The following is a 15,981-nucleotide window of genomic DNA, read 5'->3' as shown; positions in this document are numbered from 1 at the left end:
TGAAATTAGCTAAAGTAGAGATTTTGTAAATTATTTTATTTAAATTTTAAATCTATAAATATATGTAATAATTATGAGTTATGGTTAAGTTTAAGTATTGTCAAATTATAACATTTGAGGATTAATTAGATACTTGGAAATAGGTTATGTGGATTCTGAGGGGTTTATTATGTTCTATATTTGTTGAAGGCCTATGAAAATTTTATAAAAGGATTTTTTTTTTTAACTAGAAGATTAGATATTAGGTTTTAAAAGGTTTGGTAGGCCTAACATTCTGGTCTTGTTATATGACAACATATATTTTGCATAAAATATATGATATATAACCTTCAATATTGATATTTAAAGTTATGGTAAGAAATAGTGTAAGTTTTAAATTTTAAAAATATCAGACATGAATTTGTGAGCGATGTCCTGCCATTGATTCATATTCTACTTCTATTTGTAAATAATAAAAGATTTACTTGTTTATTTAATATATAAGTGTTATACTAGCATAAAATATAAAGTTAACAAATGAAATAGAATAATTATAAGTTCATTGAACGCGAATTTATAATATTGATTATAAATTGTTATATCGCATTAGTGTAGAATTGTTTTTTAACTTCATTCTTTAGAAGTTACTTAGGGAGTTTGACGTAAATTAATGATCGGTGACATTTTCGTAAATAAGTTGGTCATATAGACATCGGTTAGGAGGAGTCTCGATGTCTATAATATTATAGACATCGAGGACCCTACTACCTGACATTTATATGTTTGATATGTTGGTGAAAAATCATTTCTTTCTGTCGTATAAACGTCCGTTAGAAGGGGCACTGACGTCTATAATATTATATACGTCAGGACCCCTCCAACCGATGTCTATATATCTGACAGGTAGGTGAAAAGTCATTTTTTTTGCCATCTAACCGTCTAATCCCGCCACCGTGACGTCTATATGCAATTATAGACGTCGATTCCCCTTACAATCGACGTATATATATATATATATACACCACAAATATTAATTTTTAAATTGAATGGACATCACATTAGTGAGGTCCCCGACGTCTTATTTCTTGTTAAATAAGACATTACGAACCAGTAGTTACACGCACTTCATCATCTTCCATCACCTTTTTCTCTCCGCGACATTCCATTTCCAGGTGAGTTTTATCTCTTTTGAATCGTTTAAATTTACTTTTACTCTGATTAAAGTAGTTTTTTTTGTATTATCTTTCGTTTAAACCGATTAAAATGAGTTTTCGTTGTGTTTTACTGTAGTTTTTCTTGTGTCTTTGTGTAGCATAGTGCATCTTCTTCTTTTGCTAGTTTCCTCGTAAGAAAATCTTGTGTCTTTTGGACAACTTATGACATTTCAACCTAAAGCCGAACCTAAGTCCTTGCCTAGTTTTTATGTCACCGTATTCTTTTTCTTTGGTGGTTAGAATGGAACTAGACAACGACCCATGTTCGGTTTTGGATTGAAATGTCATAAGAGATCCAAAAGAGACAATTTTTTCACGAAGAAACTAACAAAGGAAGGATGTGTTACTACGCTGCTCAAAGACACGAGCAAACTGTATTAAAACACAAAGAAAACTCAGCAGACGTCGATTAATGTCATATCCGATGTCTGTAGTGCCCTTAGACGTCGGTTTGTGGCATGCTCGACGTCTTGATAGTGCCCATAGACGTCGATTAATGTCATGTCCGACGTTTTTATAGATGTCAGACATGACATTTAACCGACGTTTATAACAACGTCGAACCTGCAAAGTCCGACGTCCCATTAACGTCATCCATAAAGACATCAAGTTGGGATGTGACATTAAAAGTCCAAAATAACAGACGTTTAAATCCCTTTCTGCACTAGTGTGGATGAATTCTTTTTAACAATATTTTTGAAAGTCAGAATAATAAACTTAAAATTTATATATTTAATAACTATATAATTTAATATAACTATAATTATATAAAAAAGAAATTACATATATTTAAAGAATTGTTTTTTTTTTCTATTTAACTAATTGTCATCTTACAATGAAAAATGAAACTTAAGAGGATCAATTTCTCTAATTGAAGGTAAATGGATATTATTGTGTTTAACCTAATTATTTTGAAGAAAGTATTGGTTAAATTATTGTTTTTTTTTCTATATAATCTTATGACATTTGAAGTCCTTTATATTTATAAGTAAAAGTTATTTAGCTCCAAAGATTATGAATTATTATTACTCATCGAAATTGGATGAAGATGAAGATTAAATAGAAGTTAATGTTACATTAAATAACTAAATCCATACAGTTGTTAGTATTTATATTACTATATTCTACATATATTTACATAGTCTATCGTCTGTATTTTTAGAAGTTTATTCTATATTTTTTTTACATGTTATATTCTTTGTATTTTTACAAATTATAGTCTTTTACATTTTTATATATATAACCTATAAATAATTTTTAATATTGATTCTATTCAAAATTTAACCATAAACTTAAAACTATTATTATTTTTCTCCTTAATCTCTAAATATATTTTAATATAATACATATTTAAATATCTTTTAATATAATATATATTTAAATATTTTTTAATATAATAAATATTTATTTATATAAAAAACGCACATAAATAAACACCAATTCGTATATAAAGACGAATTTAAAACTAGTAAAATACAAAAATATAACTAGAATTATTTCTCAATATAAACGCAGCTGTAAATATCAAAGACTTAATAATCTTATAAAATAAAGACACGCAATAAAAAAAAAAAACATTGTAGTCGTGATTATAATTTCGTATTAATAATACGACTTTTGGGCTAATTGCTTAAAAAGTGACACTTAGTCATAAATACTAAAATATTAAGAGAAATTTCCTTAAAGAAAAATCGAGGATAAATTTATTAGATTGGAGATGCCTAACAAGAATAAAATTTGCATGTTAAAATGATCCATTTTTTTTCTCTCTAGAGACTTAACTTAACAAAGTTAGTAAATCCAGTATTTATTTATATTAAATAAATTTACATATATAATATCGTAAATACTCATTCATAACATAATTTAGTTTGATTTATTTGATAAGGATATTATAAAATGTGAAATTATAGCAGTTAAAAAAAATTCATAAATGGTTGTGTCACTTCACTTGTGATAGAACAAGTCATTCTCTAATACTATTTTCGTCAACATATATATTTCATTTAATTAATTTACAAGTAATTTATAAATTTAAGTATTTTTAACTAAATTTTTATTAATAATTTTATTCTATTAAATGTTTACAATATTTTTTACTTTTACGTAAGTATATTATTTGATTTTGTCGTTTTCTTCTTTTTATTTTTTTAACTTGTTTCTATTTCTAGTGTCTTCAAACTCATAAAAATAACCCGTGATCAGTTGAAAAAAGTTAAAAAAAAGAAAATAAAGAATAAATTGATAGATAAGTTAAAATTAAAAAATAACTGCATTATTTTAAGGTTTAAACCCTCCCTTGGTCTTAATATTTGTGTGAAAATCTCAGTTCGGTCCTCAAGTTTTGAACTGTCTCAATTGGGTAATAATTTTTGTAAAAATGCACACATTTTATTCTAACCGTTAAGTTGTCTCAAACGGCGTTAATTGATGTTGAGATGTATTTTCTATTTTAGGCTTAATCCTTTCCTTGGTCCTTATGTTTGTGTGAAAATCTCAGTTCAGTCCTCAAATTTTGAACTGTCTCAATTCACTAGTGCAAAAACGCTGTTTAACGTCTGTTAATTTGGGCTTTTAACGTCACTTTCCCAACCAACGTCTATACAGGTGACGTCTATGTGACGTCGGAATTCATCCAACCGACGTCTATATACACGTCAGTTAACGATATCCACCGACGTCTATATAGACGTCTGATTATACTCAAACCGATGTCTATTTACTCTATATAGACGCCCGCCTATTCCTAAACCGACGTGAACATGAATATATAGAGGTTGTAAACGACACTAACCGACGTCTATGTTCTTATAGACGTCAGACCATGCACTAACCGACGTCTAACAAGAGCGTTGTGTTTTAGTGTAGTTTTGATCCAGACTTTCGGTAGCATTGTGTAACACTCTCCTCTCGCTAGTTTTCCCACAAAAAAAACTTGCGTCTTTTGAATCTTCTATGACATTCAACCCAAAACCGAACCTGGGTCCATGGCTACTTCCCATTATTCAACCGCAAAATAAAAAAATTACGGTGACACGAGAACTAGACAAGGACCCAAGTTCCATTTTGGGTTGGAAGCCATAGAAAACTCAAAAGATCGCCACTCTATTTGTGAGGAAACCAACAAAGGGAGAATGTTACACTATGTTACTCAAAGAGAGGATCAAAACTGCACTAAAACACAACAGAAAGAAAACAAATTTTAATCAGTTGAACCACAAGATAATCGATAAAAAAACTAAAGAAAGTTTAAACGGTAAGCATTAAAAAAAAAACACTCACCTGGGATGCAAGAGAGAAACTGACGTCTAGTTTTCCAATTTATTTACGATAATGCCACTGTGCAGTAATAAACGTTGGATTTTCACGGAACCGACGTCTAAGGGGTGACGTTAAACAACGTTTTTGCACTAGTGATTGGGTCATAATTTTTGAACTGTCAACAACGACGACATTTTTTAGTTTGAGAGGGAGAAAAGGTGTCAGTCAGGGGATTTGAGGGTTTGAGGGTGGAGGAATGAGTGAAATGTGATCAGTGATTGGAAGGAAAAAAAAACCATAGCCACGTGGATTTAATGATTTTAAAACATAAAAAAAAATTACAGCTCAGTTCAAAGTTAACGTCGTCTCAATACACTTAACGGTTGGGGTAAAATGTTGTAAAATGTTTGCATTTCATAAGGATCTGAGAAAAAACTTGAGGACCGAACTGAGATTTTCACACAAATATAAGGACCAAGGGAGAGATTAAGCCTAAAATAAAAAATACATCTCAACATCAATTAACGTCGTCTGAGACCAGTTAATAGTTGGGGTAAAATGTGTACATTTTTACAAAAATTATGACCCAATTACAACCGTTCATTTACAACCGTTCAAAACTTGAAGAGTAAACTGAGATTTTCACACAAGGGATGGTTTAAGCCTTATTTTAACCACAAAAATCAAATCACATATTCTTAACCAAAAATAGAAAATACTTTTAGTAAAGAAAAAAATTAAAATAGAGAATTATTTTAATATATCTAAATTTATAATATAACATTATCATGCGCAAAATGTGTGGTGTTCGTGTTGAGTTGTTTCCATGGCTGTGGCATCATTCTCTTCTTCCTTCACCTATGACGTGTTCCTCAGCTTCAGAGGAGAAGATACTCGTTACAGTTTCACCGGCAATCTCTACAGAGCCCTTCGTGACAGAGGAATTCACACCTTCATCGACGACGAGAAGCTTCCCAAAGGAGACGAAATCACCTCTGCACTTGAGAAGGCAATAGAAGGTTCCAGAATTTTCATCATCGTTTTCTCTCGCAACTACGCCTCTTCCTCCTTTTGCTTGAACGAGCTCGCCTACATTCTTCCCTACGCTAATAGAAATGGTTTGCTGGTTTTGCCACTCTTCTACGACGTCGTTCCTTCCCACGTGCGCCACCACATGGGTAGCTATGGAGAAGCTTTGGATACTCATGAAAACAGGTTCAAAGCTACGAGTCAGGGTTTTGAGCTTAACATGGAGAAGCTCAACAAATGGAAGATGGCTCTGCGTGGAACAGCTAACTTATCTGGCTATCATTTCAAACATGGGTACCCATCTTTCAACTTAGTTGTTTCAAACATGGCTATCATTTCAAACATGGCTAACTAATATTCCTAAAAGTTTCTTTCATATTAAAATGGATCATGGTTATTTTGAGTTATCTTTGAACAGGGAGGAATATGAATACGAGTTTATCAAGAGGATAGTTGACTTGGTCTCCAACAAGATTAACCGTGCTCCTTTACACGTTGCGGATTATCCAGTTGGACTAGAGACTCGAGTGCTAGAAGTAAAGTTGCTTCTGGATATAGGATCTGATGATGGTGTCCACATGGTAGGGATCCATGGACTCGGTGGAGTTGGTAAAACCACACTTGCTCTTGCAGTTTACAATTCCATCGCTGACCATTTTGAAGGCTTGTGTTTCCTCGAAAATGTGAGAGAGAATTCAAACAAACACGGCCTACAGCATCTTCAAAGAATCCTTCTTTCTCAAATGGTTGGAGAAAATAATGTCAACATAACTAGTGTGAGACAAGGAATTTCAATGATGCAGCATAGGCTACGACAGAAGAAGATTCTCTTGATTTTAGATGACGTTGACAAACATGAACAGTTACAAGCTATTGTTGGAAGACCTGATTGGTTTGGTCCCGGCAGTAGAGTCATCATCACAACTAGGGACAAACATTTGTTGTCATGTCACTTGATCGAAAAATTATATAAAGTGAAGAAGTTGAAAAAGAACAATGCTCATCGACTGCTTAGTTGGAAAGCTTTTAGAACAGAAGAAGTTGATACAAGTTATTTGAATGTAATGGATCGTGTACTAGCTTATGCTTCTGGCCATCCATTGGCTTTGGAAGTAATCGGTTCGAAGTTGTTTAGAAAAAGTGTAAAGGAATGGGAATCTGCCATCAAACAGTATGAGAAAATTCCTAACAATCAAATCCTGGAGGTGCTTAAAATAAGTTTTGATGCTTTAGAGGAAGTAGAGAAGAGTGTTTTTCTTGACATTTCTTGTTGCTTTAAAGGATATGCATTGTCAGAGGTGGAAGATATACTTCGTGCTCATTATGGTGATTGCATGAAATATCATATTGGGGTGTTGGTTGAAAAGTCTCTCATAAAATATGGTTGGAGTTGTGTGGTTACAATGCATGACTTGATAGAAGACATGGGTAAAGAAATTGTCCGGCAGAAATCTCCAAATAGGCCAGGGAAGCGCAGTAGATTATGGTCACCAGAAGAGATAATTAAAGTTTTGGAAGACAACTTGGTAAGACTCGTGATTAGTTTGTTTCGTTCTTTGATTTATCTTTTTTTTACTCTTATGTAATATTTAAATTTAACTAAGCATTTGTACTGCAGACTAACATATATCTGAACTATGCTTGATTGGTGCCTTTTCTGTCATCAGGGGAGTGGAGAAATTGAAATCATATGTTTAAATTCCTCCTTACCTGACAAAGAAGAAATAGTAGAATGGAACAGAAAGGCCTTCAAGAAGATGAAAAACCTCAAAACACTTATCATTAAAAATGGTAATTTTTCGGAAGGTCCTGAATATCTTCCAAATAGTTTAAGAGTACTGGAATGGTTGAAATATCCTTCACATGGGCTACCGCCAGATTTTCGTTCAAAGAAACTTTCCTTATGCAAATTACCTTCAAGTTGTTTTGGGTCACTCGAATTGGCTGAGTTTTCAAAGGCAAGTATGGACGGTTGATTTTCCAAACCTAATATATAAATAAACTCCCATCCGCATTGTTAATTTTTGTTTCCTTGTTTGTCCTTTTTGTTGGCTGCAGAAGTTCATGAATATGACTCTTCTGAATTTTGACGAATGTGAAGGTTTAACACAGATACCTGATCTATCTGGGATGCCAAATTTAGAAAGATTTTCATTCAAGAATTGTAAGAGTTTAATTACAATTCATGACTCCATTGGCTTCCTAGGTAAGCTTAACTCCTTGAATGCTGTTGGTTGCAGCAAGCTTAGGAGTTTTCCCCCCCTCAAATTGACTTCTCTGGAAAATCTTGAACTTTCATATTGTTACAGTCTTGAGAGCTTCCCAGAAATATTAGGAAAAATGGGACAGATAACAGAACTTGTCTTGGAGGACTGTCACATAAAAGAATTGCCAATTTCATTTCAAAATCTCACCGAGCTTCGAACATTACAGTTGCGTTCGTGTCCAACGTTAAGGTTACCTAGTAGTATTGTCATGATGCCAAAACTGGCCAACATTATTGCTTGGGAATCTAAAGGGTGGCTATTTCCAAAACAGGTCGAGAGGGAAGAGAAAATAGGCTCAATGGTGTCTTCAAACGTAGATTGTCTTGTTCTCTCAGGGTGCAAACTCTCGGATGACTTTTTCCCAATAATTCTTGAATGGTTTGCTAATGTAAAAGATTTAAACCTATCAAGGAATAACTTCACGGTTCTTCCTGAGTGCATCGCCAATTGTCACTTGTTATGCAAGCTTACTTTAGATGCCTGTCATAGTCTTCGAGAGATTAGAGGGATTCCACCAAACATACGACAGTTACTAGCAAGAAATTGTAAATCCTTCACTTCTTCTTGCAGAAGAACTTTACTGAATCAGGTTTTGTCTTGTTTTTCTTTTGTTATGTATTTGATTTGATGTTGAGCACAGTGTACGCAATGGTACTAAACTTATTAATCATCTGTGACTAACAGAAACTGCATGAGGCTGGAAACACCATGTTTTCGTTTTCAGGAGCAAGGTTTCCAGAATGGTTCGATCACCACAGTCGGGGAGCATCTTGTTCTTTCTGGGTTGGCAAAAAATTCCCTTCCATTGCTCTTTGTATTGCTATTGGACCAACTCATTTGGAACACCTTGAAATTGTTGGACCTATCATGATCATCAACTGCATTGAATGTTCATTTGATTGGGAGGAGAATCCTTATTTATATATGCTCCCTCATCACACATATATTTTCGATTTGCAAAATATAGTTTTTCCAGATTATCTAGACAGATTTGTTTCAGAAAATGAATGGAACCACGTGGAGATTACATACTCAGTCAAGCAGAGATTCAAGGGAAAAGACAAACATGAGGTGACCCCAATCTCTATAGAAAATGGAATCTATGTGTTCAAACAGAAGAGCAGCATGGAGGATATTCAATTCACTGATCCCCACAAAAAGAGAAGATTAGATGTTGATCCAGAGTTGTAAAAACCACCCATTGTAGATTCATGCAAGTGCAAGCTTCTAAAACAAATTAATTTCTTGCAGCAATGCTGGATAATGATTTGAATTGAAATTAGCAGCGTATCATCAGCTAAATATTTTGCCTTCTTTTTCAATTTGCACAGTCCATATAGAACTTTGCTGAAAATATATTTATTTATATATAAAATTGTTTGATAATCATAATTTTTTCTTTAATGAGTGCATTTTAGAACTTTGCTGTTTATAAAGTAAATGTTGATCTAGACTCTAGTTAATATTTAAGAAAGCATGCCAATTATATTAAAATTAATAAATTTGGATAGTTAAGTTTTAAAACCATTGTGTACGAAAATTAGTTTTGCAATTTCTTTAAACATAAACTAATTTACAAAAAAGGGAAAAAGGATTAAATATAAGAAACAAATACAATCTTCTTTTAGTTTTAAAAAACCTTCACTGATCTTAATTTAATTGAAAAAAATAATTAAGTTTTTTATAGAATCAACACGCCTTCAGTTAAGTGAGGATTAAAATAAATTTTGTGAAATAAAATAAAACGTGAGTTTTAGTGTAATAATTTTTTTCGGACGAAAAGAAAAAAAAAAGAAATTTCACAACAATATAAGAAAGAAACATATTTCTCTACTAATTCAATCAAAATTCAATTCAAATTTAGTACTTATAATTAAAATAATTAATTCACACGGAGATTTTAATGTGTTTAAAAAATTAATTCTAGTGGATGATTTTATAGTTTGAGAAATTATGTAATTATAAAAAATATTTGAAGAATTAACAGAAAACACTAAGTTTACTCACTTTCAAAGATGAATAATTTAAAATAATGTCGTAAATTACACGAATTATAAAACGTATGCTATTTGCCAAAGAAAAAGGCCCAAACCTCCTAGGGTTAAGTTTAGAGAGCCCAACCCATTAAAACGGAAACGGTGCGTTTGAGGCGCATATATAACAGACTAAGTGTTAGGGTTTTGTATCACGAGCCTCAGCTGAAGCGGAAGAAGCAGAAGGAAAGGAATAAGCAATGGCGCCGAAGAAGCCGAGAAGCGTGTCGAGGAACCCTGAACTCATCAGGGGTATTGGAAAGTATTCCAGGTCTCAGATGTACCACAAGAGGGGCATCTGGGCCATCAAGGCCAAACACGGCGGCGTTTTTCCTCGCCACGACCCCTCGCCCAAGCCCGACGCCCCTGCCCAGAAGCCTCCCAAGTTTTACCCCGCCGACGATGTCAGGAAGCCCCTCGTCAACAAGCACAAGCCCAAGCCCGCCAAACTCAGGTACTTTCTTCCTCACTCTTATGTGTGTATCTGATGCTTTGATTTGTTTGGTATGATGATGTTTTATCTTTCGGGGGTCTTATTGTTGTTGGAAAATGTGGAACAAAAGAAGGGTTTTTAGTCTTCGCATTGAATGATACGCAAATTGAACCTGTTGTTTTTGTGTGCCTTAGGGTTTTTGATTTGTCAGCTATGACGGATTTTTAATTGTTCTGTGGTTCGGAATGTTAAAACTGAATATATCTTTTTTGGTTTAGTGGTCTCTTGTTTGGAATATATGGAAAATATGTAATTTTGTGTTATTGTTATTGAATGATGAAATTAACTGTTTTCCGATATGAGAAGATTCATTCTATGTGTTTTAATTTTAGTGTCTTGTTGTAAATTGATTAGTGTTCTTTAGTTGTCAGGGTTGATGTTCCATATTTTGTTGGATGATGAAATGAACCCTTTTTGCAATATCTAATGTATCCCATTTTAAAAATTTAAGAATTTTAACTAGTGCATTTTTTGTTATTTGAGGCCTTATATTTGTTATGTTTCCTCTTCAGGGCTAGCGTTACTCCAGGAACAGTGTTGATTCTGCTTGCTGGCAGATTCAAGGGAAAGAGGGTTGTTTTCCTGAAGCAGCTTCCATCTGGATTGCTTCTGGTAACAGGTGTGTTGTGCTTGTGATGAGATTAAACTCTGTACAACTAGTTCTTGCGTGATGAGCTTTTCTGGTAACAGGTCTTTCATTTTGTTGTGGTCATTATGCCTCAATGACTTAATCTGATTGCTCTGGTTTTTCACTTCTGGAACATAAGTGATTGACAAGGGCTCCTTCTTATGTTTACTGTTGTCCACCCTTCAACATGCTTAGTTCTGTTTTGTGAAACATAATGTTTTGATCTTAATGTCTTTGCGTTTGTTAGGGCCCTTCAAGATCAATGGTGTTCCTCTTAGAAGGGTGAACCAATCTTATGTCATTGGTACATCCACAAAAGTGGACATCTCCGGTGTTAATGTCGATAAATTTGATGACAAGTACTTTTCCAAGGATGCCAAGAAGAAGAAAACAAAGGGAGAAGGCGAGTTCTTTGAGGCAGAGAAGGAGGTTGGTTTTACAATTTAATGTTAATTTGTCACTTGTTAGTATGAAGCTGCTTCTGCAATGCTGATCTTTATTATAATTTTCCCATTGTAGGAAAAAAATGTGCTTCCCCAAGAGAAGAAAGATGACCAGAAAACCGTGGATACTGCTTTGTTAAAGGCAGTTGAGAGTGTTCCAGAACTGAAGTCTTACTTGGGTGCTAGGTTTTCTTTGAAGGCAGGAATGAAGCCCCATGAACTAGTCTTCTAGAGGCCTAAATTATTTTTCTCATTCTGTTTTGTCGAGCTTTCTCTTCGTAATAGTTGCACTGTCTTCGTTGTACTGGAACTTTATTTTTGTTAAAGTTTTTTTACCAGTTTTGGTTCTAGTTGATTAATACATTATTATCGATTGATACATTAGTATGTGTTTTGACTCCATCGAAGTTGCTATCATGCGTGTGCAGTAACCAGGCAAAAAGTTTGTTATTTTGTTGCGGTGGATAAACTCGCGTTATTTTACCTTTGAACACCTATGCTACCATTTTTGTATTCCATTCTGCCATAATCGTGCTGCGATGTAAATTCTAGGGGAAAATGCGTTTAGTTGGTTTTAATCCTCCAACACTGAAATGGTTTGAAATTGGTATTTCTAAAATTTTGCAGAGATTAGTTAATAATTTGTACTACTATATTTTAGAAACTTTAAAATCAATGTAAAATAAGCGGTGGTATAGAAGAATTATTGAACTGTAATTCAATTTTTATACACTCGGCAGTTTGATTTGTTAGTTTGAATGAAGAGGTATCCAAGTTTCTTTAATTGCAAAGAGACTAAAATCTTAGTTTTCCCTGTTTGCGTTGAAGGAGAGCAATTCCTGGTTATTTTAAGGTAGAAGTTAGAATAGAATTGATAAAAGATGTTGGATTTGTGAAGCAATGAGTGTTGGATTTGATTCAGAGTTGAATTAAATAGATAGAGTAGTGTTTTAAGCGTAAGCCATTTGTCCAATTCAAAGAACTCCATTCAACCCAACATAATAAATATAAATATATAATAACAAATATTATTTATCCAATCATTTTATAAGATAATATTATATTTTACAATGAGTATTACTTTTGTATGTATTATAAATAAATACTACTAATATTTTTATTATTATTAAGAAATATTTATTTTGAGGGTATGGTTTTAATTAGTGTCCATTAAGTGCATGTCATACTAACAAACCAAGCTATTTGCATAATTAGACTGCTGTGTTATTATTGATATCGACTAGGTAAGTTTACATAACTGTGAGACTATGATACAAATATCAACCATTTCAGTTTTGTTACAAAGGTTAAATTCGGTGATGCTGATCTGAATCAGCTATCTAACATCGTCAAATGAATAGCAGAAATTCCATTAAGTTACAACATTTGAAGTAAGTAAAGCTCCACCAAATAAATGAATAAAATGCATAGTGAACTGATTCCTATGCATCACAGCATGCTATCTGTTCTAGCTGGAAGCCTCTTGAAGAAGTTGCTGGGTACAGAAGGAAGTTTGCTACGAAACTTTGGGTGCCTTAGATAATACAAACCTGTTACCATAGCCACCACTTTTGGTGGAGTTGCGTAGAGAACCACAGCTGAACACAAACTGAACACTACGAAGAGGCTGGTGGCTCTGGTGTCTCTCCAACTCAGTAGAGAATGAAACCTCTCTCCCTGAGTTGCTATGTCCCCAACCACTGTTTGGATCCTTCCAGCAACACTTCTAAGCTTGTCATACCTCATTCTCACCACATCATGCGGTCTAGAAGTTGGGAATGTGTCAAACTCTTCATCAAGTTCATCAGGGTGAACTGCATCTGCCCATGAGAGTTTTGTGTCCATGTGGGGTGGGTTTCTAGGCCTAAACCTATAGTTCCACAGGCCGATCAAGAACATGTAGAGGAACAAAGTTGGAAGTATCAATTCAGGGTAGCAAATGAGTATGAGTAAGAGAATGTGAACCAGGACGGATGTGATGGGGTTCTTCCAATGGCAAACTTGGCTAAACCACTGCCCCATTGTGATGATGCCAGAGAAAAGTGACATGATGCGGAAGAAGTTGGCTTTGCTTCTTCTCATGCTCCACATGTTGGAGTCAACATCCAACATGTACTCCACCACCTCCTTCCTCAGGGGAGGTTCAGCTCTTCCAAGCCTCCCGGCCACAATGTTCATGGCTTGGTACCTCAAACTCTCTATCTGGTTTACTGTGAAAGGGCGCAAGTAGTGCATCTTTGGAAGCAATGGTTGGGCATAAATGTAAACCATGTTAGCCAGTGAGAGGCTAGTGAACCTCACGGCTAGCTGAAGCTCACCCATTTTCTTGACACCATGAGGGTGCAAAACAAGAAGTGGATAACTATGAGTGTATATCCTATGAGCTTCAAGTGTTGAGAGTCTAATTCTTACCTTTCCAATTCTTGAATCCCTGGCTGCAGTGCCCGCAGTTGCTTTTTCGCCCCCACCTAAATGGCAGTTGTCAAAAACACCAAGTGTTATCACAGAGCATGGATCATAAACCTCCCATGTGTATTGCTCATTCCATTTTGGACTATGAGTGTCAAGAATTGTTCTGGTTCTGACCCATTTTTGACCGTACTTTGCCACACAGTATGCATCTGTGCTGCCATGGCCATCCCTCATCTTCATTGGGAGGAGTCCTTGTGCTCCCAAGATGCCTACTTCAAGTACCCCGATGGGCTGCTTCCATAGCTGTCTAGCTGTTGGTCTTTGGTCACTTGAGTACAAAGTGGACTCATCAAGGACGTGGTATCCACCTTCAAGGCAAATTCTTAGGTGAATCCTGCTTGAAAATTTGAGCTCATTTCTCCTATCAGCTTCCATCATTCCAAAACCAAACTTCTCAAGATTAAACCAGCGCGAATGAACTGCCCTGTGGTCTAGCCGCTTCTCAAAGAGGGTCAGTGGCAAGACTATCTTCCCAAGTACTTCATCTTTTGAAGGGTGCACGCGATCCTCCACAGTGATTGTCAACTTCTCCTCAAATGGTTCAGCTGCCACAAAGACCAAATCTTCGTTCCAAATTGGTGTGGTTGTCCTAGTTGGACATATCTTGGTCTTCAGCACTTGGCTCCCCATCTGAGCCTTGACAAACACCTCTGGCAACCGGTTTCTGTCACTTGGTATCACATCTTGTGCTTCAATGACATTCACCCTGAGATACCACAGTTTTGGTGACAGATAAACCTTTGATCTGACATTGAAAACACCTTCTCCATACACAGTGGCAGCATCAGAATGCCAAGCCTCTGAGAAGGCCTCATCAGCTTGAGTTCCCATCCACACTGCAAGCATGATATCACCACCTCCTCGCCGGTCATCGAGTCTGTACCACTGAGGAGCCAGTGGACTATCCGGGGGAACTCTGGTTGGAACCTCGTTGAGATCAAATGCCACCCTTCCAATACAATCATCTCTTCCCAACATTTCTTTGTCTTTCACTATGACTTCCAAAACAGAAGATTGAATTCTGTCTTTGGAGAAAGCGTAGACTTGGTTCCATTCTGGGTTTGTTTTATTCTCTATGTGCTTTGTTCTCCCTTTGTAGTTCCCCAGCTTCACTTCCACATAAGGATCACATCTTGAGGTAAGAGTGCTGCGATGAAGATCCTTGGCTTTCACTACCCTTACATACAGAAAGAACATCTGCTCAACAAGGTCATGTGTGCTTGAGAATCTTTCACCACCAGTCATCCACCCTCTTCTGGCATTTGGCCACCGCTCCCCCCCGAGCTGTGGATCAGTCTCCCTCAGATTGTACTCTTCATCTTGCCTACTGGGATGAACTTGAGGACCAACTGAGTGCATTGTGGCTGGAGCATTCATTGTGGCTGGAGCATGCATTGTGGCTGGAGCACCTCTTTGTCTTCTCTTTATTGAAATCATTGGCTGCTGGCGCTGCTGCTTGGTGTTTGTGTAGTTGCCGTGTCAAACCTAGGACAGGCTCTGTGCTTTCTTTTAGATCGTGACCAGTATCAAAGCCACTACACTGCAGCTGAGTTTACTTTCTCAGCTTCTTTTGTGATTGATTTTGGGGTGTCCTCTTTGTGATCGATCAGCTTTTGATGTTATGTCAGACAGGTCAATATTTTCTGTGGTTGGGAATGGACAATGAGGAAGATTGGTAGTGTTGCATTTGCATTCTTGTACTTTTGGTGAAATTGGAGATGAGAGGTTTTCTAATTCTGAAGTAGGAAAGTTAGAAGGAAGGTTTTGTTGCATCCAAATGGAATAACAGATTGTGATTCCAAGTGGGGTTCAGGTTCTTTAGGATAATTCTGGTTTTTCTTAATTGGTGTTCAAACTCTACTTCAACAAATGCACTTGTGATCTCCACAACTACATTCAACAAATGCAATGTGTCTATGTCACAGCAAGCTAAAGCATATATATGGCTGTCCACAAGTAACCCGATATTCGATTCTGAAGCAACAAAATTCTACTTAAGAAGACAAAAGACAGAAGAAAACACAGTGGTGGTTGTCTCACTTTCCTACACGATAGAACTCCTCACTATCTTAAGAAAGGAATAATATGATGAAGAAGCTACATGAGCTTTAGCAGTAGTAATCTTAATATGGGAAAAGAAAACAGAAAACAACGGACGAAAA

At 35.5% G+C, this 15,981-nt stretch overlaps 3 protein-coding genes across 3 annotated transcripts; 2 read left to right on the top strand and 1 right to left on the bottom strand.

The window, feature by feature from the left end:
- The first annotated feature begins 5,264 nt into the window (after positions 1 to 5,264).
- On the top strand, positions 5,265 to 9,029 carry LOC106762224 (TMV resistance protein N). Its single transcript, XM_014646001.2, has 5 exons — positions 5,265 to 5,777; positions 5,902 to 7,009; positions 7,151 to 7,441; positions 7,542 to 8,339; positions 8,435 to 9,029. The coding sequence occupies exons 1-5, from the start codon at positions 5,281 to 5,283 to the stop codon at positions 8,939 to 8,941; spliced, it is 3,201 nt and encodes a 1,066-aa protein (XP_014501487.1). The 5' UTR covers positions 5,265 to 5,280; the 3' UTR covers positions 8,942 to 9,029.
- Positions 9,030 to 9,919: 890 nt separating this feature from the next.
- LOC106759783 (60S ribosomal protein L6) lies at positions 9,920 to 11,749 on the top strand. The gene is made up of 4 exons (XM_014643121.2): positions 9,920 to 10,237; positions 10,789 to 10,895; positions 11,152 to 11,333; positions 11,424 to 11,749. Exons 1-4 carry the CDS (start codon positions 9,984 to 9,986, stop codon positions 11,577 to 11,579), a joined length of 699 nt encoding a protein of 232 aa, XP_014498607.1. The 5' UTR covers positions 9,920 to 9,983; the 3' UTR covers positions 11,580 to 11,749.
- Positions 11,750 to 12,558: 809 nt separating this feature from the next.
- LOC106761552 (FT-interacting protein 1) lies at positions 12,559 to 15,350 on the bottom strand. The gene has a single exon (XM_014645113.2). It carries the CDS (start codon positions 15,254 to 15,256, stop codon positions 12,797 to 12,799), a length of 2,460 nt encoding a protein of 819 aa, XP_014500599.1. The 5' UTR covers positions 15,257 to 15,350; the 3' UTR covers positions 12,559 to 12,796.
- Positions 15,351 to 15,981: the final 631 nt, after the last annotated feature.

The sequence above is a fragment of the Vigna radiata genome, chromosome 5 (genome assembly GCF_000741045.1).
Source record: "Vigna radiata var. radiata cultivar VC1973A chromosome 5, Vradiata_ver6, whole genome shotgun sequence".
NCBI classification, from domain to species: Eukaryota; Viridiplantae; Streptophyta; class Magnoliopsida; order Fabales; family Fabaceae; genus Vigna; species Vigna radiata.
This window is presented reverse-complemented; position numbering and strand designations above follow the sequence as displayed.